Raw genomic sequence first — 26,034 nt, 5'->3', positions numbered from 1 at the left:
ACGAGCTCTGTCACAAAATGCTCATCTAATACTAAATGTGATAAAAGTGAAGGTAATCAATAAGTCAGATTGATTCGCGGGACTATACGTATTATTTCACAATGACAATAATTGTCACATGTCATAAGGGATTTTCGTATGTCATCTAAAACACAAAAGATATATTTGTTAAAATTACAGATTTAATGTAAAGCATAGAACAATAGTTTTAGAAGATTCGAATGATTAAATAAGATTAAAAAACTTTTTAATAAAAAGTTGTAATTTAAAAGTGTTAAAAACATTTTCAAACAAGTTTCTTCATAAGAAAAAAATGTCAAAAATCAAATTCAGTGCATAATATCCAGTATATAAAATTCACATCAAGTAGAGAAAATTCCATTATATATGAAGTATATTAGACAACCAAAGCATTTTTTTTTTAACTAAAAATCTTTTCGCAATAACAATACAAGTATTCTCTTTCGTTACGAATTACACAAAGAACATACGGCTGCACTCCAACATACGATCCAGCACTCGGAGCCTTATTGGTTTTTTATCCAAGTCGACGTTTTCGTAGCGATCACCGCTGAAAATGGACAGGATGAGTTAGTGACATATCTAAATTTTTACATAACTTTATTAAGTTTAAACACATCTATTTTTATTTTTTAACAATTATATTGTATAGTATGTCCACGTTATAAATTTAAACATAAGCCTTAGTTTTTATAAAGCGGTGCTCTGTCAATATCTGCCATTCAAACATCACGTCTGGCTTCACAGAAGATCAGCGCTCTCAATTCTCAACAGACCCTTTGTGGGATCTTCAATTTTTGATGTTTTGTTTTTGTGTACACTAGTTTTCTTTTTGAGTGTGAGATTGGTTCAAAGGGCGCCCACGAAAACAGCATTACCTTTGCATTTAATATTAAATCTTCCTATATATAAAGTTAATTTATTATATTTTATTATGTTATATAGTTAGCGATTTTGGGCGGAAACAAACCAGGTAGGCGTTGAGCAAAGTAAATCAGTTTAGAGAAGCGAGCGAGAGCAGCGTCAGAACAATTGGCACAGACAGGATATGTGTTAAGTGTATATCGTGAGTCAGCTTCTTTGTCTATTCATTGAGAGTACCGGCGCGCAAGCAAAACCGAACTGGCTAACAGAAGCTGCAGATGTCGCAGACAGAGGGGACCCAGATGATGGGGTTAACTGAGTTTACTCGTTATGTACTACTCATTTTACATGTTCAGATACTAACTCAGTTGTTCCATATCATGACGGATTACGTCATGATATTATTTAAAAGAAAACTCGCGAACACAAACAAAACTGACTAGAATTTTTTATTATTGTCGTGTTCGAATTGAGAGCTACTTATTTCGTTGGTCCCCGAAACGAGCCGAGAATGAAGGTTTGTTTTTTCCTAATAATAAAGCTAAATCTGAGCTACTTGGAGAAGAGTTATTTAATAAAAATAGTAGGAAGACTTTAGAGATAAGCTGTTCTTGTACACATCCTAACATAATAGTAATAAAAGTTTTGGTACTAAATTAATGAATAAATATTACTTACAAAGTAAGAGACTTTGCGCGGAAACAAGCCAGATGCGCGTAGTACGTCGGTGTGGGATACGACACAGATCGAGAGCAGCGTGAGTACAAGTGGCACAGATAGTAAGTTAGTTGTTCCACTTCGTTGGCCGGGATGTTCCCGTCGTTGCACACTGCGTGGTATCGCGTAGGTCGGGCTGTACCTTTTATCGCTTGATGAGACACCTTGAAAACAAATAGTGAACTATAGAAATTTTGTAATTAATACATTTTAAAAATGTAGAGCCTAGAAAAAAATATAGTTACAGGCAACACCGAAGGCAAAAACCTATAGGCCGGTCACTAACGGGATGGGCTGTCCATTTAAAAGAGTCCAACTCGTGCCGATTAGATGGCATGGCCTAATTAGCTTCCAACAGATGATGATGCAGATAATTTACCCGTTCGAAGCTGATATCTCGCCAGGACATCGACCTTCAGTAATGGAAAAACGACTATAGAAAGAATATTCTCTGTCTATGGTTGTTAACCAAAGTTGACCATTTAATACCATACTCATCTTACTGTGATATATATATGTGATTTACCACATATATATATCACAGTAAAATTTTACACACACTTACCAAGTAAAAGTCAAGTTCCTTGGGATGAACGATGTGGGTATCAACCACCGTGCCTGGCTCAACATTTTGTGGATTCTGCTCTCCCATGAAGAACCTAGAACACAGTATTATTGTCAATTCCTGAACAATCACTCCAAAACCTGAGGTCTAAAAAGAAAGTACAGTATTATAACGGTATATAGTATTAAAAAGGTGTTTTAGTCCAATCATTACCAAATAGCAGAAATGGTTTTCTGGCGTATTTTTTTTATAAAGTCCATAACAATTTTATAATTTACGTTTCTATATTTTGTGAATGTAATAGGTACCCTATTTTTATTATTTCTAAACTTGATAAAATCCTTCTTTTTTTTTAAACCTGTTAAAAATTCCTGTTAAATGTCTCTCTGTCTAAACTGCCTCGCTTTGTTGAAATCTTGTTAGGTATTGGATTTATCTGTTAAACCTTTCTCAGTATCAAGCCGGGGTTAAGAATTTGTCAACCGCGCCTCGGGAAGCACTTCAGTCCATCGGTCCCCGGTCTTATCCCTAAGTTGTGACAATAGTCAAAGGCCCCCACGCTGCTCCAATGTGGGATTGTGTGTTTATGCTCTAAAACCCTCTCGGGTTTAGAGTCTCAGCTTCTCATATGAGAGGTCTGTTACCCAGCGGTGGAACTTTAATAGGTTTAGTGTTGTGGTCAATGCTAGTATGTATGTAATTTTTTTTATATCTTATATCTTTAAACAAGCAATTCTTGTATATATATTATTGGAATTTCGGAATCGGCTCCAACGATTTTCATAAAATTTATTATATTTTATGAAAATCGTTGGGTATTTCGGGGGCGATAAATCGATCTAGATAGGATTCATTTTTAGAAAATGTCATTTTATTTGTGTTTTCCGGTAATAACCGATTTGGTGCAGACGAAGTTGCCCGGGTCAGCTAGTATTAATAATTGACGGACCAAGCCGATTGCCCACCTGACGGTAAGTTGAAACCCATCGCCTATAAACAGGGCAACTCTTCGCAAGGACTGCAAGAAACACGTCCTAAAAATTGTCGCCCTGTATCCTGAGGAGTAGTTGTTAAGCCTATGTGCCTGTAATTACACCGGCAACCGGTGCTGCTTATCGGCAGAAATAATCATGGCACAGAAAGCTCTACTACTACTGATATGATAGAAATCTCACCGCGTATGATGTCTCTTCTGCACGAGCAAGAACAATATTTCTGGTTTATTGACTCTGTCGTGCCGCGCGTAAGCTCTGTGCACCGCCACTAACTCGCTGTTCATCACCTAGTTTGGATGAATGAATGAATGAATGACTCTTTTATTGTACATTAAAGAAAAATGTTACAGAGTTATGAACACATTAGAGCAAGAGGGTACAATTTGGTGGCCTTATCGCTACATAGCGATGTCTTACACAAACATACATCTATATTTGTCTGACACATAATTTAATTTTTTTATGAATTTAGTTACAATTAATTGGCTGGTGTGTCTTATGAATTAATAAATAAATAAATATGTAGAATACATGCATATTGTAGAAGATAAAAGCCAAGAAATTCAAAGATTTGTATAATGATGTAAAAAACATATTTTTGTGCGATTGCTTTGCAACGTGATTATTTGGTATGTAATAATAACTCCAAACTAACCCACATTAGTATCTTAATTGCACGCATACGAAGAATAAGTCACTAGTAATAATATTATGTTCGTAACTAAACAAAAGATCGATTATATTCTGTAATAGTAAATAATATACAATTTTTGCCCCCCATATAGTTGCTTTAATATAGAGTAATTAGTAATAATAAAACTAACTTTTTTCAATCAACAAATAATTTTTATTAATTTAATTTAATCAAAATTAATACATTAACTAATATCTAAGAATTTCCTCAAATGACTTATCTTAGGTGTTCACAATATGAGAGACACCTTATTTCTTGTTATCTAAAAATTGCACCAACCCTAAACTTTCAGTACACTAAAAGGCTTAGTCCTTTTGAGTATTCTATTACATAAAAATAATATTGATTTTTTATAAATACCTGAGCGAATTGACCCTCCGACACTCCATCACGGAAAACGAATATCTTCTTAGGCAGGCATTTTTGACGGTTCTTGTAAATTCTTAGATGATCAAACATCATATTTTCGAAATCAACGATGATCTCATGCTATAAAGAAAAAAACAAATGAAACCTTTCACAAACACAGCATAATAAGCATTTAGTTTTTTAAAAAAATACTACCTTTGGTGTCTGAATACTCATTTCAATATGGTAAATGAAACACTTGGGATCAATCGAGGCTGTCACAGCGGCGATACTTGGGACACTCATCTAAAAAAAAAAAAAAAGAGATTACTTTATACCAGTTAGGTACTGGGGTTATCAAAAAAAAAAAAAAAATCCCAGTTCCAGCCCTAAACTGGTCTTTGTCCGCCGAGCGCTCGGGAGAACACGTAAAGTCGTCGATTTTGTTAAGTCAGAAAGTCAAAAACATCTTTATTCAAATAGGCCCAAAGGTGGCACTTTTGATGCGTACATTACATACGTACATTTTATATCACTAACATTTAAAAACCTTTCTGGTGCTGTGCTCAGCCCTGTATTATAAGCTGGGAGATCCGGGATACCAATACCCAATAAGTTGGGAGATCAATACCCGAAATGCAATTTGGGAATTTATAAATTTCTGTGTTATCTCTGGTCCAGCTAGTTACCACCATAACGCCAAAGGCGTGCCGCTAAGCGATTTAACGTTCCGTTACGATTTCACGTAGAAACCGATCAAGGGTGTGATGAGGTGATCTTGATAACTCAAGAACGGCTCGGCCAATTTTTATGATATTTCATTTTTTGGATTTCTCTTAGACCGGAATAGGATAATAAGTATTATAATATAACATTCATAAAAAAAAATGATACCGAAGTTCGCCGGGACAGCTAGTAGTTTTATAAAAAAATACTGAAAATTATTACGAGATATACATTTTGTTAGCTTTAAAAAAGGTTCATTTGAGACAAATCAGGTCCGTAGTTGGCCTAATTCCAGAACGACTGATTGGTTATCAAAATTAGACTGCCTTGTAAAAAGTAATGTATGATTACAAAAAAATATCTAAATTTAAGAGAAAATGTGACTGCAATCATTTGAACATTAGAAGCAAAAATAAACTTGCAGTGCAAAAAAAGACTACATAAAATAAGTAATTCATTTAAAGGATATTGTATACAATTTTACAATAAACTACCAGTTGATATCTTGGAGATGACTCTGAAAAGTTCAGTTTGTATTAAACGTAAGACTACGTCTACGATAAAAATGCTTGGGGGTAAATTATTGCTCTAACCAGGTTGCTTCTTTAATAGTTTTAAATGACAATATGAGATGGTGATAACAACAAAAAAAATAACAACCGGCTATGTTTGTCGTGGGCTTCTTCTTAGACCAGGGCGCGTTTGAATTTAGTTATCGCCATAAACTCTCATACTATCGCTATGTCATACTTTACATGTAATGTACGCATCAAAAGTGCCATCTATGTGCCATTTGGATAAAGAAATATTTGACTTTGACTTTGACATAAATATTATTATAAACACCCAAACAATGAAAAACATTCATGATCATCACGCAAACATTATCCAGTTGTGAGAAACGACCCACTGCGCCAGTCGGCAGTCAAATATTAGCGTGTAAGCAATATGTCTTGCTAGTATTTGTTCGGTTGCTCAATATATTTATAAAAAAAAAAGGATTACCTGATCGGGCGATGGGTGAGTGACGTCAGCTCCCACAACCATAACATCGCCACTTTTGATGCATTGGGGCATACTGCGAGAGTCGAGTGCTTGATTGATACCCATCAACTTGGAATTGACCTAAATATATTGGAAAGAAGGCGTTACTCTATGACTACACACGCCGGGTGTTGCTCTATGTATATTCAATAACTACTATATAAGTATTATATACTTCACTATCATTCATTTTTATAATTTTTATTAGTGTTTTTACCTACACTTTGAGGAGTTATCAACTTTTATAAATTTAAAATGCATATAAAAATTTCGGAACCGACAATATTTGAATCTGCGACTCTCTGGCAATCGCGGCCTGACTTACTATAATTTATTATTTTTTTTTAAATTACAATGCTTAAAAAAACTCCAGAGTGAGGAACCTCCTCGCATTATGCGCCGTTTCAAGGACTGCCTTCTGTATCCGACCCTTGATCCATCCATGTTGGTCGAAGCTTTTAAGTAATATTATTATTAATCTAGTAGTAGTTGAGCTTTTTTTACAGAGCTCGTCCGGGAAAGTACTACCTCAACGCCAAGCAACTTTGCTGTGTTTCGGTCTTAAAGACGTGGTTGAGGGGATAGTTACAAGCATGAGATATAATTTCAGGAGTCCGAGTTCGAATCCCAGCACGCACCTCCAAGTTTTCTAAGTTATGTGCGTTTTAACTTGCTTCAAGGGTTAAGGAAAACATCGTAAGGCAACCTTAAAGCCTGAGAGTTTTCCATAATATTCTCAAAGGGGTGTGGAGTCCACCGACGCTCACTGGGCCAGCGTGGTGGACTACGGCCTTAACCCCTTCTCATTGTGGGAGGGACTGTTAGATGAGGTATAACAATTTGTACGACATGCGCTGCGAATTGTAACCCGGTTACACAAACTTTAGGCGATGGTTTCCCACTTACAATAAAGTGGTTCGTCGATTATCACTCTTAAAGACTAATTTGGAAATATTTCACAATACTCAAACAAACCTTTGTCGCATAATATACAACGTGTACTATATACGTGTGAAATAATACTTCCAGGCTATCTTTAATACAGAAAATCTAATAGTTTTTAAGTAAACCCCTGCCATAGTTTTTACTGAAAGAAATCAGATACAGCCGTGACATCACATGCAAAATTTAAATCATGTGACTCCTAGCACTTTATTCGGTACGCATCGCGTAGCGTAGGTACTATGCGCGTGTCGTTCTTTTATCTTCAGTAGGGTTGTCATAAGTAAACACTCAGAATGTTTTGAATTAGTTTTTATGGAATAATAAATATGCTTCTTTTGATTTATTATTTTTACATGGTGAATCCTTGTGAAAATATACTTGTGCATCATTCAAAATTATTTCGTAATTTTGTTATAATAATATATATCTATATTATAAATCAATATTATATATTTATATTAACACTCCCCTTAATTACTTCGATTTAAGGAGGTCAAATAAAGGTCCCGTAAAAAAAACGTTTTTCAGTAATTATCATCCTTTGCTTACCTGAAGGTAAAATACAACTTCTACATTATATTATGAAAATTAAGCTTAATTTGCTATACTCCGCGAACAGCAGGAGAATCTGAATGGTGTAATTTATAATTTCTTCAATCCGTATACACGCACACACACACTAAACAGATCCTCGGCAATGTACCCTCTACGCACGTTTCGCTCCGAAACCGGAGCAACCTCAGGTGTTGACTTTACAATGAATAAGTGTTTTTATCCAATGTTCAACATTATTTTGGTAACTTACCTTTAGCAAAATGTTGCGTACAGTCTGTTCATTCATGCGCCTGCTGACTGTCATCTCTTTAATGCATTGGGTTAAAATGCCGACCTCCAACTCTGCCTTACGTTTTATCTATAACATTAAATGAAAAATTTACCTACATATAAGTTCACGTCAAAGTTGATGATATTAACTCGTTGACTCTTGCCTCGATAGGCTGACTGTCATCTCTTTAATGCATTGGGTTAAAATGCCGACCTCCAACTCTGCCTTACGTTTTATCTATAACATTAAATGAAAAATTTACCTACATATAAGTTCACGTCTAAGTTGATGATATTAACTCGTTGACTCTTGCCTCGATAGGGTGGCATGTCGGGAAATATGCGCATGTGTGCATTAGGGCTGTACCTAGGGGATGCACTCTCGAAACATCGTTTTTTTTCCTTCGTGATATTGCTATTATTTACTACGTTGCATCCTAGTAGTAAAAGTAGAAGTACTACCGCCCTGCCTATTTCTACTGCCAAGAAGCATAGATTTGTTCCGGTGTGTAGAGCGTGGCTGCTGGTGTATTAACAGCCATGTGAGGCTGAACACCTAAGCCTCAGGATGATAAGACGCAGGGCGGCACATTTTAAACGATTTCCCTCTATTACCCAGTGGCGGTACCCGGTACGGTATACTCACCATGCAAGCCAAAAAGCCGAGCTTGCGTTACAATAAATATCTCTTTCTCCACTATTCCGAAATGAAATTACCATTTACTAAATCCCATCTCGGAAAACAAGCGCCTATTATACGTATTTGTGCGAAATACAACGAGTTATCTAAAAAGATACCTGGCATCGATATCTTCCATGACTCACCCGTAGCTGTTAGGAAAAAAAACTCACCGAACACTTATCCGTTAATTTACTCACATTTTGTGTTTGTCCATAAGCCTTTCCCGGGGGGGGGGGGGGGGTGTTTTTGTTAATACTATAGGTGTTTATGACCTAAAACACGCTACATTTGCTGTTCTTTCTGTACTTATACCTAGCATCAGAAAACCACTAGGACCTAGACTTAATTTTCTGTAATATATGCTAAAAGAAAATTAAGTCTAGGTACGTTAACTACAGAACATTATTGCCAGTTTACCATCTCGATCAAGTTCAAGCCGGCCAGCCGGTTTCTCTTGTTTATATATATGTAGAATCTGCCTGTCAGAGTGGACCGGTCAGTAAAGGCATAAGTTTCAAATGTTCTTATAAAGTAAGCGTGCGCGAGGTATACTAAACTTCTTTTATATCATCATATATAAATAGCCTTTAATAGTTCACACCTGAACTAAAGGCCTCTCTCAACATGGAGGTTAGCTTATAATCACCGCTGACCAAATTCGCTGGTAGAAGTCGAACAGAAGACGCTAATTCCCGTTCTCGGTTATATATATATATATTCTCTTAGTCGCCTCGTACGAAACTCGCGGTTAGAGGAGGGGTTAATTGCTGTAAAAAAAAAAAGTAAAATCGCTCACCTTATGATAAGCGTCCTTGTCTCTACCAGATATAACAATGAACATGAAGTTCAGTCTCTTATCTTGCGCGTCTAACAGGACATTTCTCAGTTCACATTGAGTCACGTTGAATTTTGTTAGGGCCGGAGCTGCAACTGCCATGCCCATTTGGCGTCCCACTCGCATTATCTACAAGTTATTAAAGGAATGTGAATTAATATATTTGAGTTGTTGGAGAGCTTTTTGTGTCAGCTTAGCAGTATTTCTGCCGCAAAGCAACATTGTTGCAATGCTGTGATCCGGTTTTAAGAGCGTGGTTGCCGGCTTAGCACCTTCACACGCACACGAGGCTTAACAGCTTCAACAGTGGCGTGCACTTCATACATGCAAAAAACCACTGCTTACCCTAAAATTTTTATATAACTCTTGTAGGAGGAGGATTTTTACCATTTATGCAATTTTCCTGCTGTATGCATACCCTGCTAAGAAACCCAGTGCACCCCACTGACCGTCACCGTCACATCCAACCCTTCTCTACCTATTTAGGTGTAGATTAGGATGAAATAATTTCTGAACTGATTGATATATTTGCTTTAAAAGAATCCGATTTTCTAAATGTCAGGTTTGTAGACTTAATAATGGAAAAATTCAGTAAAAACTTTCATCCCCTTTTTTACCACCCTAAATTTAATAAATTGTTTTGGAAATTACAAACAATTATTAATGAATTTTCCTAAAATTTTTATATAGATTTTTTATTATTTAAAGCTGATAACCCAAATGCCGATTTACACGTATCAAACTTAAAAAACATAGGACTTTCATACAAATTTTATAAAATTAAAATGCATATAAATACAGGCACTATAAGACTGGTGTAAAAGGCATATACTAATTTCGGTATCGACGGTAGGAGAGCCGTAGGCTTAGTTGGTTAAAGCGATTGCCAGAGAGTCGCAGGTTCAAATCCTATAGGTACCGAAATTTTTTAAATGCATTTTAAATTTATAAAAGTGTAGGTAAAAACACTATTAAAATTTAACACTTGGAAGAATTTAAGGGAGGTAGTTTCTCAAAACTGTCGTGTTTAGCTGACATCTACGTCCTAAAATATAGGTTATATTTCAAGTTTGTAGGTTTTATACTTCCTGAGATTTTTTGATTTGTCAATGGGTTTCCCTTTTATACATATATTTCGATTAAGCCTACTTCAAATAAATGTATGTCGTAGTATATTTATATTACCACTTACCAGTTGTATCACGTTATCGCAGTTGCAAGAGTTGGGATCCACCTCAACAGCGATAAAGCCCCAAGACTCCAGCGCACTTGGCCTTAGGAAACGGTTCGCTTGCCACACTCCTCTCCTATTACAAGATACAGAATACCATTCACATACGCGTGCGTTTTTTTGGCCCCACCCACTTATTACACAGAGCGTATTACACAGAATTCACTTAATTCTTAAGGTAAATCGATAAATACCTTGGTTCAACGGATCTTCCTGTTCCAATGTCTATTTTAGGCGCTTCCAGTACTTTAGCATCCACTTGGAAGAACTTATTATCAATCTCCAATTTGAAATGTTTGAAGAACGGGTTCGCGGAATAATTCATCTAAAATTAAAAATTTTAAAAATAAAAAAAACCGACTTCAACATACGCCCAGGAACTAAAAAGCAAAAAAAAGTGTGGGTTACATTATTGTTGATCTGTTTAAAAGCTCGACTGATCGAAAATTTAAACACTTAGAAAAAAGAAAGTTTGCTCTTTAAAACAAAAAAAGAATTTTTCAAAGCGGTTCAGGCGTCTTCGAGTAATCGGGTAACGTACATAAAAAAAAAAGATTCCGACGAATTGATAACCTACTCCTTTTGGAAGTCGGTTAAAAATACAGTTAAAAATTCATCTAAAACATAAAAACGCGCATAACTCAGAAAAGTTAAGCGCTCACGTCCCCCCCCCCCCCCCTCCCCACAAATAGAGACCGAAGTCTTAATCACTAGACTTTCACCGCTTCACCTTAATAAATAATTATAAATGTACAACTTACATCACGTATGACGTCCTTAATTTTTTGGAGTCGATCGCTGGGTGGAGTTGCTGCCTCACGAACCATCGTCGATAGCTGCTTCTCGTTCAATTGTTTATTCAAAGCCTACAATTTTAAAGCGAATATATAACTCAATATTCAGTGAGTACTTCAAGAGTTTCTTTTGTCGTTATCAATATAGAGCAAATAGAGGAAGAAAATAACGTTTGTTGTAAGCCCCCTTAATTGTGCCCCTTGCATTTTTATTTCACTACTTTGGAAACTTCATATACATACGTCATACGTTGTGAATATTATAGAAACTTAACAAACATACGTCAAACGCTATTCCTATTAAAATCGTACGCCCTAGGCAGAGCAGCATCTTTTTGGGACGCAATATAACGAACCTTGTCCAGGGTTAGTACACGGGTGACAAACAGATGGCGTCACTTGTACTTTAACTCGCGCTAACGACTTGCCGCCCGAATATAATATAGCGACTCACAACCCTAGCACTGTTATCTTTGCTATAACCCTAGCGAAGTGTTGCTTATGTTTATATTTTTGAAATGTAAAGTTGTTTTTAAAAAGCAGGTTACAAACAATTAACTAAGGAAACTACAATAATGAAAATTTGTTTTCAGTTACGTCTAGTTTCACAAGTCCTCGCGATTACGATTACGTAATAGCAAAATACACACTGCACAGTAACGGTTGGTTAATCGTTACACATTTTTTGTGAGGAATTGGTCAAAAATGTTTTGCGTGTACCGTACCCTGTTATTTGAATACCCGCGTTAGTCCACCTAGTCTTGTCTGTTTGAACGAACGTAGTTTGAAAAAATCCACCCCTAAAAGTTCATACATATGGGTTCGAAGATTATATTAGGTTGGAGAAATGTTTCTTCGCATTTTTTAAGAAAATTGAAAGCATTTTTTAATATAGTTTATTTACATTTAACTAGAGTATGTATATACCATTTTGTTCGATAACTTTTTGCCATCTTGTAGGTAGGAACATAGGAACGCATTAGAGAACACAGTCGACTATTAGATCAGCGACTGATATTTCTGGGTTATAACTTATGAGACCAGCGATGAGCGAACGTCTCTTAGTAAGGAAGGGAAAGCATAAGAAGACGCTAAAGCACTGATAATTATTGAAAGTAAAATAAAAATAAAACATCCTATAAATGGAATAATAACTCAATTTTAAAAAAGGATACTGATACATGCCTCTCGTCTTGTCTGTTGCTAGGCGACGCATTGTTATTAAACGGCCGATATGTCATGACAAAATTCAAGATAAAAAATGAATATAATTCCTGGGACTAGTACTAATAGAGAAAGAAATAACTTAAAAATTGACAGATTTCCTGCTAACTCAAAAGCAATGTCGACTAACTGAAAGTTAAACAATGATGATATGAAATTACCTGACCATACGACACTTCCAATAATTCTAGAGGATAGTAAATCTTCTTGTCCTTGGGGCCCACCCACATACAGTTCAGATCCGGGAAACGAATTCTGAAAAATAATAATTTTATTAAAAAAAAATCTTTTGGGAACTTTCAATTTCAATTCAAGTATAAATTTTTTTATGTTACAAAGTTTGCGTGATCGTGCTATATTGAATAAAAAAATCAAAATTCATTTATTTCAAGTAGGCCTAGGTAATATAAGTACTTTTGAAAAGTCAAGTCAGTCTGTTTGTAGTGACTCTGCCACCGGTTCGGAAGGCAGATTCTACCGAGAAGAAGCAGGCAAGAAACTCCTCCTCCTTTTCCAACATCGTTTTACAATTAAACAATCTTTGTTCTATCTTGTGTAATATGAAAGCGGAGCGGCTTGCTTCCAGGCAACCTTTTCATTACTCTTAAAATGCCTTAAGTTTTTTATAACTCGTACTGGAGATTTTCTTTATTTTATATCATCTACCCTGTGCATACCATGTTCATATCTTGTTCATACCCGGTTCATACCCTGTTCATACCCTGTGCATACCCTGTGCATACCCTCTATGCACGCCACTGACCACCACCAGCACCAGTCCATTTTGGGGGCGGGTTTGCGGTAGATATAAGGAGGAGTTTAGGGGGCCGTTCCCGCCATGTGCGAAGTTTCCCGCCCTTTTCGGTAGTCAATTTCTCCGGATTTTTTTGATATTTTAAGATTCCCTAACTTTTATTAAACATATAGACACCTGACATTGGCTTATCTGTGTAAAGCCAGAAGAAATATATATATATATATATATATATATAGTTAACTTTGACTCGATCGTATAAGTAATCGTAGGTAGAAAATATCACAATTGGCAGTCAGGATTTCTGTATTATTTCTATATTTATTTAATATGTTTTTTGTAACGGAAATAATTAAATAGCACAGTATAGAGAATAAAGATATTGAGATTATTTTTTAACACCTACACTATAGCATTAAGTTTAAGCATTCTGTTATGATAAGTGTTGGAGAATATAATAAAGAAATGATAAAATAAAGAAATATTTACCGCGATTAATGATATGAATTTTATTATTTACTTATTATTTGAACAAGGCTAGTTAAGAAAGGGAGGATAATAATTGCCAACATATCATCATCACTGGGAAACTTCGAATTAAGATTTTTAAAAGACCTTCAGTGTGTTTAACGGAAAAACTGAATTTCGATAAACTGATTTTTAGACAGAATTTATATAAACAAACCTCCTCTCAAAATGAGAGTGGTAAAGACTTCACACACCCTTCAGGAGCACTCTCAGGAATGCATGTTTCCTCACGATGTTTTCCTTGACCATTGAAACAAATGATATATAATTGCCTAAATAAAATTAAAAAAAAAACAATGATGATACTACGTTAATATTTGTACCTGCATTTCTTCTCAATCTCGAAGTACTTCAATACCGAGATCTCCCGAGTAGTCTTCCCTTCGGAATCCGTCAGGTTGAAAAACAACTTGTTCGGCGGTGCTACAATCGAATTGCAGATAAATTCGCGTTGCTTCACGCCTGTCCCACCGATGTTTGCTTTGACCTACAAAGGCAAAATTGTGATAATATCCTTACTAATATTGTAAACGCATCCAGCTCGGGCCTTTAAGAATCTCTTACACCCGTTTTCACTACAGCTCTAGGTAGCGCCTAAATTTGGTGGCAAATGATTTAGGTGATGCTTAGAGAAAAATTTCATCTACTCTTAGTTGATGGCTTTAGGATGATGGAGGTTAGGCGCCATCTAAAGTTATGAAGCCGATTTGGCGATGCGTAATGTTTAGGGAACACGTAAAGTGATATTTGGCATATAAAAAAAATAGAAATTCTATGGAATTTGCTTTTACATATTTGGTTCACTTTTGTAACAAACAGTCCATAAAGTTCTTTATAATCTTGTTATCACAGAAAATAACACTAAACACGATACATAATGTCAAAACAAGGATAAACCTCAGAAACAAACAAAATTTTACAACTCATACCTTAAGTGTTGCCTATTAAACTCTACTGGTGAAACGTTACTAATACGTTTTTATTAGCTTCACCTGTATGTATGTTTGTATGTAACCGACCCCTTTGAGCTCGATTTTGTCCTACTCTGAACGATCAGATTTGATTCAAACTTTGTAGACATATCGAGGACCGATGACAATACACTAATCTGAGAAGATTATTCCAATTATCAGTATAAAAAATAAGATTTTTTAGTTTTTTATCAATTATTAATTACAATTACTACAGAGCCATCTAGACCCAAATGTAAAAAACCCTAGACCCTTATGTAAAAAAACCTATGGCGTTTCCAACAGATGGCGTTCGCGTACGTAACAAATTCCACAGAAAACATTAAGCTACACTATAGAACTACACTAAGAAAACACTAACTAGATGGTAGCGGGCGTTAGCTGTTACTTTTTAATGGGCTGTTTTAAATATTAATTAGAATTTGCATTTCGAGAGACACTCTGATCGGGCACTCACCAGCAACCGCGTAGGGACTGTTATGGTAGTTACGTCATAATATAGATTCCTGAGCCGGTATTGGGGCTCTTACTGTACACTTTAATAATTTGGAAAATAATTACAGTTACTTGAGAGTTATCACGGAATTAATAGTAGATTAGATCAACTAAAGTTTTGAATAAACCAAACTAAGAAGTAGAAAATAAATAATAGTTTAAAAAAAACTAAAAAACACGTTTTTTATAGAAAACCGAACTAAAAAATAGAAAATAAATTTTAATTAAGAATAGTTTTAAAAATTTCAATAAATATAAATTAATAATAGTGTGAATGAAAAAAAAATATTTTATTTTAAAAAAAGTTTGGGGGGACTAGGTGTTACTTATTTATTGCCTTATTAGTGTTAGTGGACTTGTGGTGATGATGATATTATAAATGCGAAAGTGTGTTTGTTCGTTGTACAAGAAGAGTATTTGTTCAAAAAAGTGATAAACTATCGAATGACTATTTAATTGTTAATATTAACATGATGTTTTATAACTTTTTTTTTCAAAGAAATATATAATATGAATAATTGTAATAATAAAGCTATATTATACTTACTCTCAACCCCTTAATAAATTGATTGAACATTTCCACACCCCTTTGACGATCTAAAGGTTGTTTGGGATTCAAACGGAAGTCGTTTACAACTGCGTCGACAAGACTTTGCTGCCGTGGAAATCCCTTGTGAGCCACTGCAATTAAATGGTATTGATAAACAATGTGTAAATTTAAACCTAAATAATACTTCACAGGCTTTAGAGGTACATTATGAACTATCTCTGAGACTTATCTGTGAATAATAAATTAAATTGAAACCCTAATAGTTTTTGTATAAACCACTGCCATATTTTTTAAGTAAAGTAAGAAAAAAATAAGATGAAGTAAGATACTGTAAGAAATTAGATACATTGTCACTTTATTAGGTACGCGTCGCGTAGGGTTGTCATCAGTAAACACTTAGAATAAGATACATAAAATGATATTTTTACAGGGTATGGCCATTATGAAATATACTACATACGTATATACATGCGTCAATATTATTTTGTAATTCTGTTAAACTTTGAATTTAGATTTTTTTTTCTTATCATGTAAAAAATAAATAATCTAATCGGTTTCTAGGCGGCTACGAACGCTAAACCGTTGGTGGAACGCTAAACCGTTTGGCTGCATGTGTTTGTCGATAAGTCGGTAACTAGCCACGGCCGAAGCCCCACCAGACCACACAAAATTCAGGCCATCCAGCATGGACAATTTGGAAATTTATAATTTCAGAATTTTCTCTAGTCTGGTCTGCTGCGAGGCTTTGGCCGTAGCTAGTTCCCACAGTACCGACAGAGACGTGCCGCTAGGCAATATTTAGTGTTCCGGTGCAATGTCGCGTACAAACCAATTAGGTATGACTAGCATACTCCCTAACAGGTTAGCACGCTACCGTTTTAGACTGCAGTTTAAGACGGCAACTGTATTCTGATCTGCCATAGAAGAAACGTACATTTTTTTTTTTCTATTCTACTACAAGTTACTTGACTGCAATCTCACCTTGTGGTAAGTGTACGGCAGATCAGAATACAGCTGCCATCACCAGCGGGTGCCGCTGCCCGTAATTCAGTAGTCGCCCCGACTACTGAATTACGGGCAGCGGCGTCCTCTGAGCTACAACTACCGTCTACTGCAAACAACCAACCTGTCTGCCCAGCGTGGTAACTATAGTCAAACGGGAGGGCCGTTGGGAGAGGCTTTGAGTCCAGCAGTACACAGGTATAGGCAGGTACAGCCAGTCGCAGAAGAACTAATTACTGCGCATATTTAAATCAATTATACTTCACCATCAATATTGATGAAAGCCTGAGAAGTAAATACAGCCGATTGGAAGAGGCCGGTCCACATTTCCAAGCCGAAGCTCAAGTCGATTGGATTTCTTGGACGTCTGAAAAATTGCCTGCCAGCCTGAAATAAGACAACAAATGTTTTTTTTTAATAAAGCAATTAGTTAAATACAATTTTGTAAGCGTTTGTGAGTCTGTTTGTTTTTTTATTTGCATATAGTAGTGAATAGTGATTGACGGACACCTGATGATTTACACTAGGAAGTGTGTTATTTAATCATCTCACCCAATCATCCAATCAACCTATTACCAACCCTCTCCGGGTCTTCTCCCACAATGAGAAGGGTTTAAGGCAGTGGCACACTAACCCAGTGTGGATTGGTGGACTCCACACACCTTTGAGATCATTATGCAAACTCAGGCATGCAGTTTTCCTCACGACGTTGAAGTAAGTGATATTTTAATTGCCTAAAACGCACACTACTTATAATAATTGGAGGCACTTGCTGGGATTCAAACTCGGCCGCCCGAAAGTGAAGTTACAAGTCCTAACCACTGGCCAATGACAGCTGTCAAATTACATACAAGCAATATAATGATATTAAATAAACTTACTCTAACGTAGTTTTCCAAAGTTCCTTGTTGCAAAATCACGTCTACACATTGTATTGCTTCCATTGGTGAGTTTAGTGAAGTGCCGTGTGTCTTCATGTGGCTAGAAAAACAAATGGGTGACACTAGGTTCACATTACCATACAACATTTAACAAACTTTCGGTTCTTGAGAAAGACAACGGTTTTTATAAACATGCTATAAACAAATCTCTTAACTAAAGTAGACGGGATATAAGTAATTTAATACGTACTTAATGATTGTCCCCATATCAACGACGCCGGTGTTTTTCAGGCTAACTTCAAAATCCATTTTTGCGTCATTATCGTCCAAAATTTGGACCTAAAATAAAACAATAGTTAACTCAGAAAACGTGCAATAATAAAAAAAAATGAAGTTCTGCGTAAATATAGTACGGCGATACGCAGAATGGCATGACAGGGATCGACGCGACAAAAGCACTTCTTTCTCAAATAAATCATAAATTAAACTTAGAACAAGTCGCGGTTTTTTACCCATCAATATTGCTAAGAAAATCATTTATTTTTACTATAATGGTAAGGTTTATCATGCGACTTTTGTATGAAATGATAAGAGAGCTGTTTATTAATATCTCCTAAAAACTATGCTTAGTTGAAATGCGCGGTATTTTACGCGGTATACGTTTAACTTACTTTTATGGAACAGCGTTCGTCGGACGACGTCCAAAGCGGCACCAGTGAGTAGCAATTTTTCCTTTGGTCAAATGCTACAACATGCTTCGGGAATTTAAGCATCTTTGCTTGTGTAAACACCTTGCGCAGTAGTTTCTTTGGCCGGTCTGGTGATATCAAGACATCATAACGGTTCTGAAAACATTCATTTCAATTTTCAGTAGGAGCGAGCATAGAAGCCAGCACCATCACTCTACTGCTCCAATGCAGTTTGGTTGATTGAAATAAGTCATTTTAAATGTATAAATACAAGTATAAACATTGCTTAAAACATTTTATTTTTAAATATGGAACAAGTATGGCAGTTAGGTTTCTATTCAGTTTTATGTAAGGATACCAAAGTCTAAAAAATACTTTTATTTTGGGGTTCTTTAATCATCCAGAAACAATAGTACACATAGCAGTCAGAACGCTGACATTGAATGTATATAGAGAAGATGCCAGTATCTAGGTTTTTCAGAGACAGGTATGTAAACAAGAAGTGTATTCCTGTTTAAAAAAAATATTCTATATTTTAGCCTTGTTGTACAATAAAACTTAAATAGATAAGTTGATTTATTATAGAGTCATTTTTAATTATAAAGCATTACAACAATGAGGTCTAAAGTTATAAAATACTTGAAGTAATAAATATTATACAATTTTATATAAATTTCTATAAAATAAATAGAATCGCTAAATGTAAAAAGCGTAAACTTCGAGACCAGCTGAATTGATTTCGCTAATTCTTTTTTTTATAATATTCCAAACTACTGTAGGAGGATGGTTCTTACGAAGAAAAAAAATGCGTAAAATCATTCGTAATAATACTTAAAAGACAATTTGAACTTTAGCATACCATAAAGTTTAAGTGTTAGGAAAGGCAAAAAGTTACGCCAGGTTTAGAAATGCTCTAGGTACGCAAGAAAAAAGCCGCGAGCCGCCCGGCCGTTTAGAAGTTAAGATGGGTATAGAAATATGCTCAAAGCAAGAAAAAAGCCGCGACACGCCCGGCCGCGTAGTTTGGAAATAAAACTGGCCCCAGTAGGTGGCGCTGAAGTTAGGTTCTTGGTTTTTTTAAGATATTAAAACCAGTAGTAACTAGAACCGACAAAGTTGCGCGGATCAGCTAGTTGTGTATAAAAATTTTGCAAGTTGTTTTAGTGATCTCGTTTTTAAAGGGTTGCTTTACTTTAAATAACTATAACGTAACCTACTTGTAAATTAATAGTTATTTAAACTGAACTTATATAGTAATATTGTGTAAAAAATCACTTACCACTTTTATGGGTTGTATCTTCATCTCCAAATAATTGCACACAACCCTGGTTTTCATAGCAGGAACAACACCACCAGGTATTTTCGCAGGTATTTCAAATCTAGACCCTGAAGCTTTAGGAGTGGGTCCTGGAGGTGCACCCACTACTTGTGCTTTTTGCTCGAAGGCAGCGGAACCTCTGCCTTGTCCTCTTCCGGAAGAAGAGCTTGCTTGTGGTACAAAGGCCGGCGGAGTAGCCTGTACAGCTTGCTGAGGAGCAAAAGCTGGGGGATTTTGTTGAGCTGCTCTGGAGCTTGCAGCCCACGAACCTCTAGCTCTCCCAACACCAGGTGGTGGAAATGCAACTTTTTCATCAGGTCTTGTTATTGTGTCGCTTTGTTGGACATGTGGTTGATGTGCTGATGTTGAAGCATCTGCAGGAACTGCCGTTGGGGTTGTAGCCGCACCAGCAGAAGCCGCCGCTGCTGCTGCCATTGACTTCTTTTTACGTGGTCTTTTTTTCCCACCGCCTTTACCCAATCCCAGGCCTCCATCTTCTTCCTCCTGAACTATCTCCTGTTTTTGCTGTGCAGGCACCGATTCAACTTTAGGAGGTTCCTTTTCAACTGCTTTATCAGCGCCTTTCGTCTCGGGAGTTTCAACTGGTGTTTGAATAGTAGAGCCACTTTGTGCCTGTGATTGCGCCGCTTCTGCAGTAGAAGAATCTCCTTCCCCAGACACAGGCCCCTTCTGCTTGTTTTTATTTTTCGACCCTTAAGTGATAGTGAGAAAAAAAATATAATAATAATCACTCAGTATACAAGGCCCTGTCGGGACCAGATGTAGATCAAATCGCATCAGTTCGGTGACCTATTTGGGGAAACCGAGGGTTTTGTCTGTGCAATTATGGACGAAGTCATCAAGACGAGAAACACATCACTGACAGGTATATTACAGCTAATAGACCTGATATAGTGCTAGTCGATCGATCAGTGCGCCGTGCAATAATTGTTGATATTACTATTCCACATGACGATAATCTGAAGAAAGCTGAAAAGGAAAAAGTATCTAAATACTTGGACCTTGCTCACGAGATTACCGCTATGTGGAATGTTGAGTCGACCGTTGTTGTTCCGATCGTCGTTTCAGTCAATTGTCTTCTCGCGAAAAGCTTCGACCAACATCTTAAGCTTTCGCTTGGTTGTTGGATCAAGGGTCGGATACAGAAGGCAGTAGTCCTTGAAACGGCGCGTATTGTGAGGAGGTTCCTCACTCTGGAGCCCTGACCACCGTTTGCTTGGGCATTCAAAAGCCCCGCAAGCGGAGGGTGGAAGTTTTTTTTTATACATTTTTAATAGTGTTTTTTTAATTTATTTTTAAGCTTTGTTAATAATTAAAAAAAAAAAAGAAAAATAATAAATGATAGAATATACTCAGTATAAACAATTCACAATAAGTTAATTTTCATGATCATCTGATAAAATTACTGGGCCACTACTGGACACGGGTCTAATTCCACAATGAGAAGGGCTTAGACCGTAGTCGACCATGTTGGCCCATAGCTGATTAGTGGACTCCACCACGCTTTTGAGAACATTATGGAGAACTCGAGGCATGCTGGTTTCCTCGCAATGTTTTCCTTCACCGTTGAAGCAAGTGATATTATAACTGCTAAAAACGCACATAAATTAGAAGAATTACAGGTGCGTGCAAGGGATTCGATCGATTGTTATTTTATAAATTAAATATAGATATAATTTTACATGAAACAAATTTATCATACTTAACAGTGAACAGGCCGCTCTACAAGTCAAAATAAAAGTATTAACTCACTACAGCTTAAAAGTTATTTATTAATTTGTTACTTAAATAAAACCGGATACATATATGCACTCAACAAGCTTTATTAGCGACGTACTAGGTAAAAGGTAAATCATTTTTTTCTAATGGTAAAAAAATGGTATGAACTACAGGTTTGATTAGTATTCTACATGTAGGTAATTATATACCTATACAATGTAATATGTGGTTACATTGTGAATTCGTATGGTAATTTTTTCACTTACTCAAACCATTAAACTTACGATATATAGGGCTAAGAAGTAGATCCGCATCATCTTGCAAAAAATAATAAAGTATTAAATGATGTATTGTTATACAATTTAATTTCGGGACAAGTTACGATCCTAATGTTTTGATAGGTATGTGATGATGAAAATGAAGTGGTGTATGGCTGTTTATTATGCCGCCAATTTTAGTTATAGTAAGAATCTAATGTATTTTAGGTTCTAAAAACTGACAGACTTGAAAAATGCCTATAAAATAGTAGGTCTCGAAGTAAATTCACTTTTTTTTTGATTTTGATTTTATCCCATAACGACAAGTTATGCAACTGTAATTAGGTATTACTTTATTGTCTTTATATTAATACTTTAGCTATAAATAAACATATTAAATTTTTTGTATACACGCAAACTTACCTCTCACCATATTGATTAGCTTTTAATATACCACTTCTGAAACAAACAAAAACTAATTATAATAATGTTGTCAAAATATGAAATTACCATAATATTCAAAATTCAAATTCAAATTCAAAATTTCTTTATTCATGTAGGCCTATCACAGGCACTTATGAAGCGTTCATACATAATTGTTTACATAATTGTAACGGGATGGTGATAACTTCGTTCGCCAACTTAAATCTAAAGCTACGAGGGTTCCAAACGCGCCCTGGTCTAAGAAGAGCCCACAACAAACTTAGCCGGGTAAATTTATTTTTTTGTTATCACCATCTTCCAGTAAATTTAAATTAAGCTATGAAGCTAGAGCAATTCACACCCAAGCTTTTTTATCGTTTAAATAATCCTTAATGTTATAATAGGATTTTTCTGTAAGCTTACGTTTTATATAAACTTTGAACTTATTGAGAGACAACTCAAAGATTTCATTTGGTAATTTGTTATAAAATAATATACAATTGCCCTTGAATGAATTTGCAATTTTGTGTAGCCTAGTAAACTGCACAACGAGTTTATTTTTGCTTCTAATATTTATATTGTTACAGTGCATTTTCTTTTTAAATTTTGATATATTTTTATGGACATAAATTAAATTTTCATATATGTACTGACTATGCACCGTCATTATTTTAACTTCTTTAAATGTATCCCTTAATGACTCTCTTGGGCCCATTTTATATATCGCACGAACAGCCCTTTTCTGCAGGACGAAAATAGAATCTATATCAGCAGCATTACCCCATAATAAAATGCCATAGGACATAATGCTGTGAAAATAACTAAAATAAACAAGCCTAGCAGTTTCTATGTTTGTCATATGACGAATCTTTTTTACCGCGTATGCTGCAGAACTAAGTCTGTTCGCTAAATTATTTATATGTGGGCCCCATTGAAGCTTAGCATCTAAAGTTATTCCTAAAAAGATTGTCGTATCCACCAAATCCAACTCCTCATTATTAAGTTGTACAATGGTTTTTACTTGTTTAACATTCGGTAATGACGAAACATATGTAATGACGAAATTCTAAAATCTAGTTCAAGTATGTTACCATGCAGTTGTAGGTATGTATTTTTTTTTTATCATGCACAACCTGTAGTCTGTAATCGTACTAAGCGATAAGGCCACCTTTTGTATACTACTTCTGTCTGTGTTTTTTTTTAATTCTTCTTCTGTATTTTTTGTGTGCAAATAAATAGTATAAATAAATAAATAAATTTAACACTAGAGACGTCCGTAACTTTCGTGATTCGTTCCATGAACGACGCACATTTGAAAAAGTGAGATAAATTTTAGTGTGTGGTTACGCGCATTTTGTCTGCCGGCTAATCTCAACCTGCTGCCCGAGCGAGGGGTAATAGGGATTTCTGTGTGGAGAGTCTTTGTGCGCTTCCAGCAACCTGGACTCATCGCATCGACAAAGTTTAGCAATACGGTACGGTATTTTAGAATAGGAATGGAATATTTACTATTTTTATTTTAGATACAGCTTTTATCTGCTATTGGAAGATAACAGGCATAAAGAAAATTTATTTGAGAGTAAGAAGCATAACTACATTAAGGCTGTAGGTCAAGATGTTCAAGAGACGTTTTGTCGGTCCAACGACAGGTTCAACACCCATACGGAAAAAGTTGTCAAATTAAGAATTTCAGATTTTTCTGTTGTTTCGAGCTTCTGCTGTTGCTATTTACCACCATACCGATAACAACAATAAGGCTCCACGATGATGCTGATTAGAAACTGTTTAGGGGTATAGATTCAATATAACGGATTAGTCTGCTACCATTTTTAACTGCACCTTCACTTACCACAGATATAATTGCAGTCAAGAGCTAACTTGTAGTGTAACAAACAAAACAAAAAAAAAGTAAGTTCAGTTTGTCTTTCGACTAAAAGTTTGCACCAAGTGACTATATTTTTAGTTTATTAGCTGATTCAATTTGTTTAAAAGGTATTGATTATTGAGATAAGCACTAAAAAAACATTTTTGTTTTATTAAGAACAACATCTATAGTCTTAAATACAGTAACTTTTAGATATAAATATGTGTTGGCAGTAAACATTATGTATCACAAAGAAAATAAATACTAATAATATACATATTTATTTCCTTGAAAGCTTAAAAACCCCCTTCTATTGCAACATAGTTGAAAGAGCGAAGGTTAGTAATAAGCATTGTTTTTTATATGTATAAGTTAAAGCAAGGGAAGTAGAAAGTAGAGATTTAGGCAACTTGGCAAGTTTTTATTTGGTTTCAAAATTGATTTTTCCATGATGAATGGCTTGTACAGAAAACATAATGCTGCTTTGTGTCCATTTATATGATAAGCCTCAATGGCCTGCAATTACTCCAGCAACCATGACCTAAAGACACACTGGCAAAGTGTGTTGTGCGGACTTTGCAATACAGGAGTTGTAAAGCATAACAAAATGCTTTTTGAAAAGATATCTGATAATGTTTTGTTTTCTAACTTGTAAAGTAGGTATATCATGTAAAAATAAGTGAGTTGTCCAAGTGATTCAATAATAATTAAATTATCTTTGGGAATGTAATATAAGAACAATTGTTATTGATAAGGTAGGCATATTGTAATAAACAAAAAAAAAACAATAAGTAAATCCAAAAAGAAGTTTAAAAATTTAGATCTTTCTAATTTAGTTTAGTAACATTCATTATTTTCGAAACTAAGCTTTCATCATCATCATCATCATCATCTCATTACCCACTTCAGGGCAAGGTTCATCTCTCAGAATTAGGCCATGTCTCACCACACAGGCGTAGTGCAGAATGGCAGAATTTACACACCCTTGAGAACATTATGGAGAAATCACAGGTGTGCAACTTTTTCACTGAAGCAGATAATATTGAATGGCTCAAAATAATCTTCATATAATCAAATAATAATCATTAACAGGTTACAAGCATCAATTGCTGAATAGCCACTCAGCTCAACTGCCTTTCCAAGAATACACCACCACCCACAGTTTAAATGACACAAAATGTTGAGAGAAAGATGATGAAATACTATGTAATAGAAATAACAAATTTGAGGGTGGAGGGAGAATTTTTACATCAATAAACAAAACTTATGTAGTGTTGAGAATACCAATATCAAAGAAACAAGATTTTTTTTAGTAAAGACATGAATAATTGTTGAAATAAAATGCGATGCAAGTGTATCAGCACTATCGGCTAAAATCACAAGTAAAAATGATCTTGATATTATAATACATTTTTAAACCATCGGACTCATTTGTTATGATTGTACGAATCTCACTGGATACAGACGTGATACAACACTAAATAAACTAAAATAATTTGCTTCCAGCTTTGTATTGCTAATTGTTGGAAATTATTGATTTTACAGACCAAACCGTCAGAACCCCGAAACTATCTTTGGACCATATTATAATATCTTACTTAGAATCATAAAATAAAATGTAAACAATTGGAAAACACATACCTTTTAATTATTTCTGATAATTTATCTTCGTTCTAATATTTTCTTTCGATCGATCAAAGTGAATACAGTACGACTACAGTGAGTCTAACAATTACAGACTAACCTAACCAGTTAGGTACCTACCAGAAATAAAAACAATATTGAGAAAGTACAACCCGTTCATTTTAATTTGACGCGTAAGCTGTTTGTTTTGAGTCATTTGAGACAGGCTCTGCGTGGCTATTGTATTTTTTCTCGCTTGGACGTTAGGTGCTGCCAGAAAAACTTAGTCCTTATTTTGAGGGATTTTTTTTTTCTTGCCGAACAGTTTTTCTACCCAATTTTACTGTTCATTATTTGTTGACCCGGTGTAAGAACCGCTTTCTTCACGCTATTCACAGCTATTCTAAAACTATTAATTTATGTCTATTG

General features: G+C 35.4%; 1 protein-coding gene across 4 annotated transcripts; it reads right to left on the bottom strand.

The window, feature by feature from the left end:
* Positions 1-341: 341 nt before the first annotated feature.
* Positions 342-25,704, bottom strand: LOC120627312 (protein argonaute-2-like). 4 transcript variants are annotated; one of them, XM_039895275.1, is made up of 24 exons: positions 25,624-25,698; positions 22,119-22,154; positions 21,723-21,755; positions 19,660-20,411; positions 18,363-18,536; positions 17,942-18,030; positions 17,692-17,791; positions 17,077-17,197; positions 15,806-15,939; positions 14,116-14,279; positions 12,672-12,765; positions 11,254-11,358; positions 10,687-10,817; positions 10,454-10,568; positions 9,223-9,390; positions 7,929-7,982; positions 7,725-7,778; positions 5,936-6,055; positions 4,421-4,510; positions 4,217-4,345; positions 3,343-3,449; positions 2,168-2,261; positions 1,564-1,766; positions 342-571 (listed from the first exon to the last, which is right to left on the bottom strand). In XM_039895275.1, the coding sequence occupies exons 2-24, from the start codon at positions 22,126-22,128 to the stop codon at positions 475-477; spliced, it is 3,138 nt and encodes a 1,045-aa protein (XP_039751209.1). In that variant the 5' UTR covers positions 22,129-22,154; positions 25,624-25,698; the 3' UTR covers positions 342-474. The 4 variants fall into 4 exon arrangements, with proteins under 4 accessions (XP_039751209.1, XP_039751208.1, XP_039751210.1 ...); XM_039895274.1 differs by lacking the exon at positions 7,929-7,982 and having other exon boundaries at positions 7,725-7,832; XM_039895276.1 differs by lacking the exons at positions 7,929-7,982; positions 21,723-21,755 and having other exon boundaries at positions 7,725-7,832; positions 25,624-25,704.
* Between the last annotated feature and the right edge of the window lie 330 nt (positions 25,705-26,034).

The sequence above is a fragment of the Pararge aegeria genome, chromosome 11 (assembly GCF_905163445.1).
Source record: "Pararge aegeria chromosome 11, ilParAegt1.1, whole genome shotgun sequence".
In the NCBI taxonomy this organism is placed as follows: Eukaryota; Metazoa; Arthropoda; class Insecta; order Lepidoptera; family Nymphalidae; genus Pararge; species Pararge aegeria.
Note: the sequence above shows the minus strand (reverse complement) of the source record. Positions and strands in the feature narration are given on the sequence as shown.

Excerpts from the sequence above, each read along its gene's own strand:
- LOC120627312 (XM_039895275.1), bottom strand. Across the intron at positions 17,198-17,691 it reads CTTTGGAAAACTACGTTAGA|GCTGGCAGGCAATTTTTCAG; the intron begins GTAAGTTTATTT and ends GTCTTATTTCAG. Across the intron at positions 1,767-2,167 it reads AGGAACTTGACTTTTACTTG|GTGTCTCATCAAGCGATAAA; the intron begins GTAAGTGTGTGT and ends TTTGTTTTCAAG.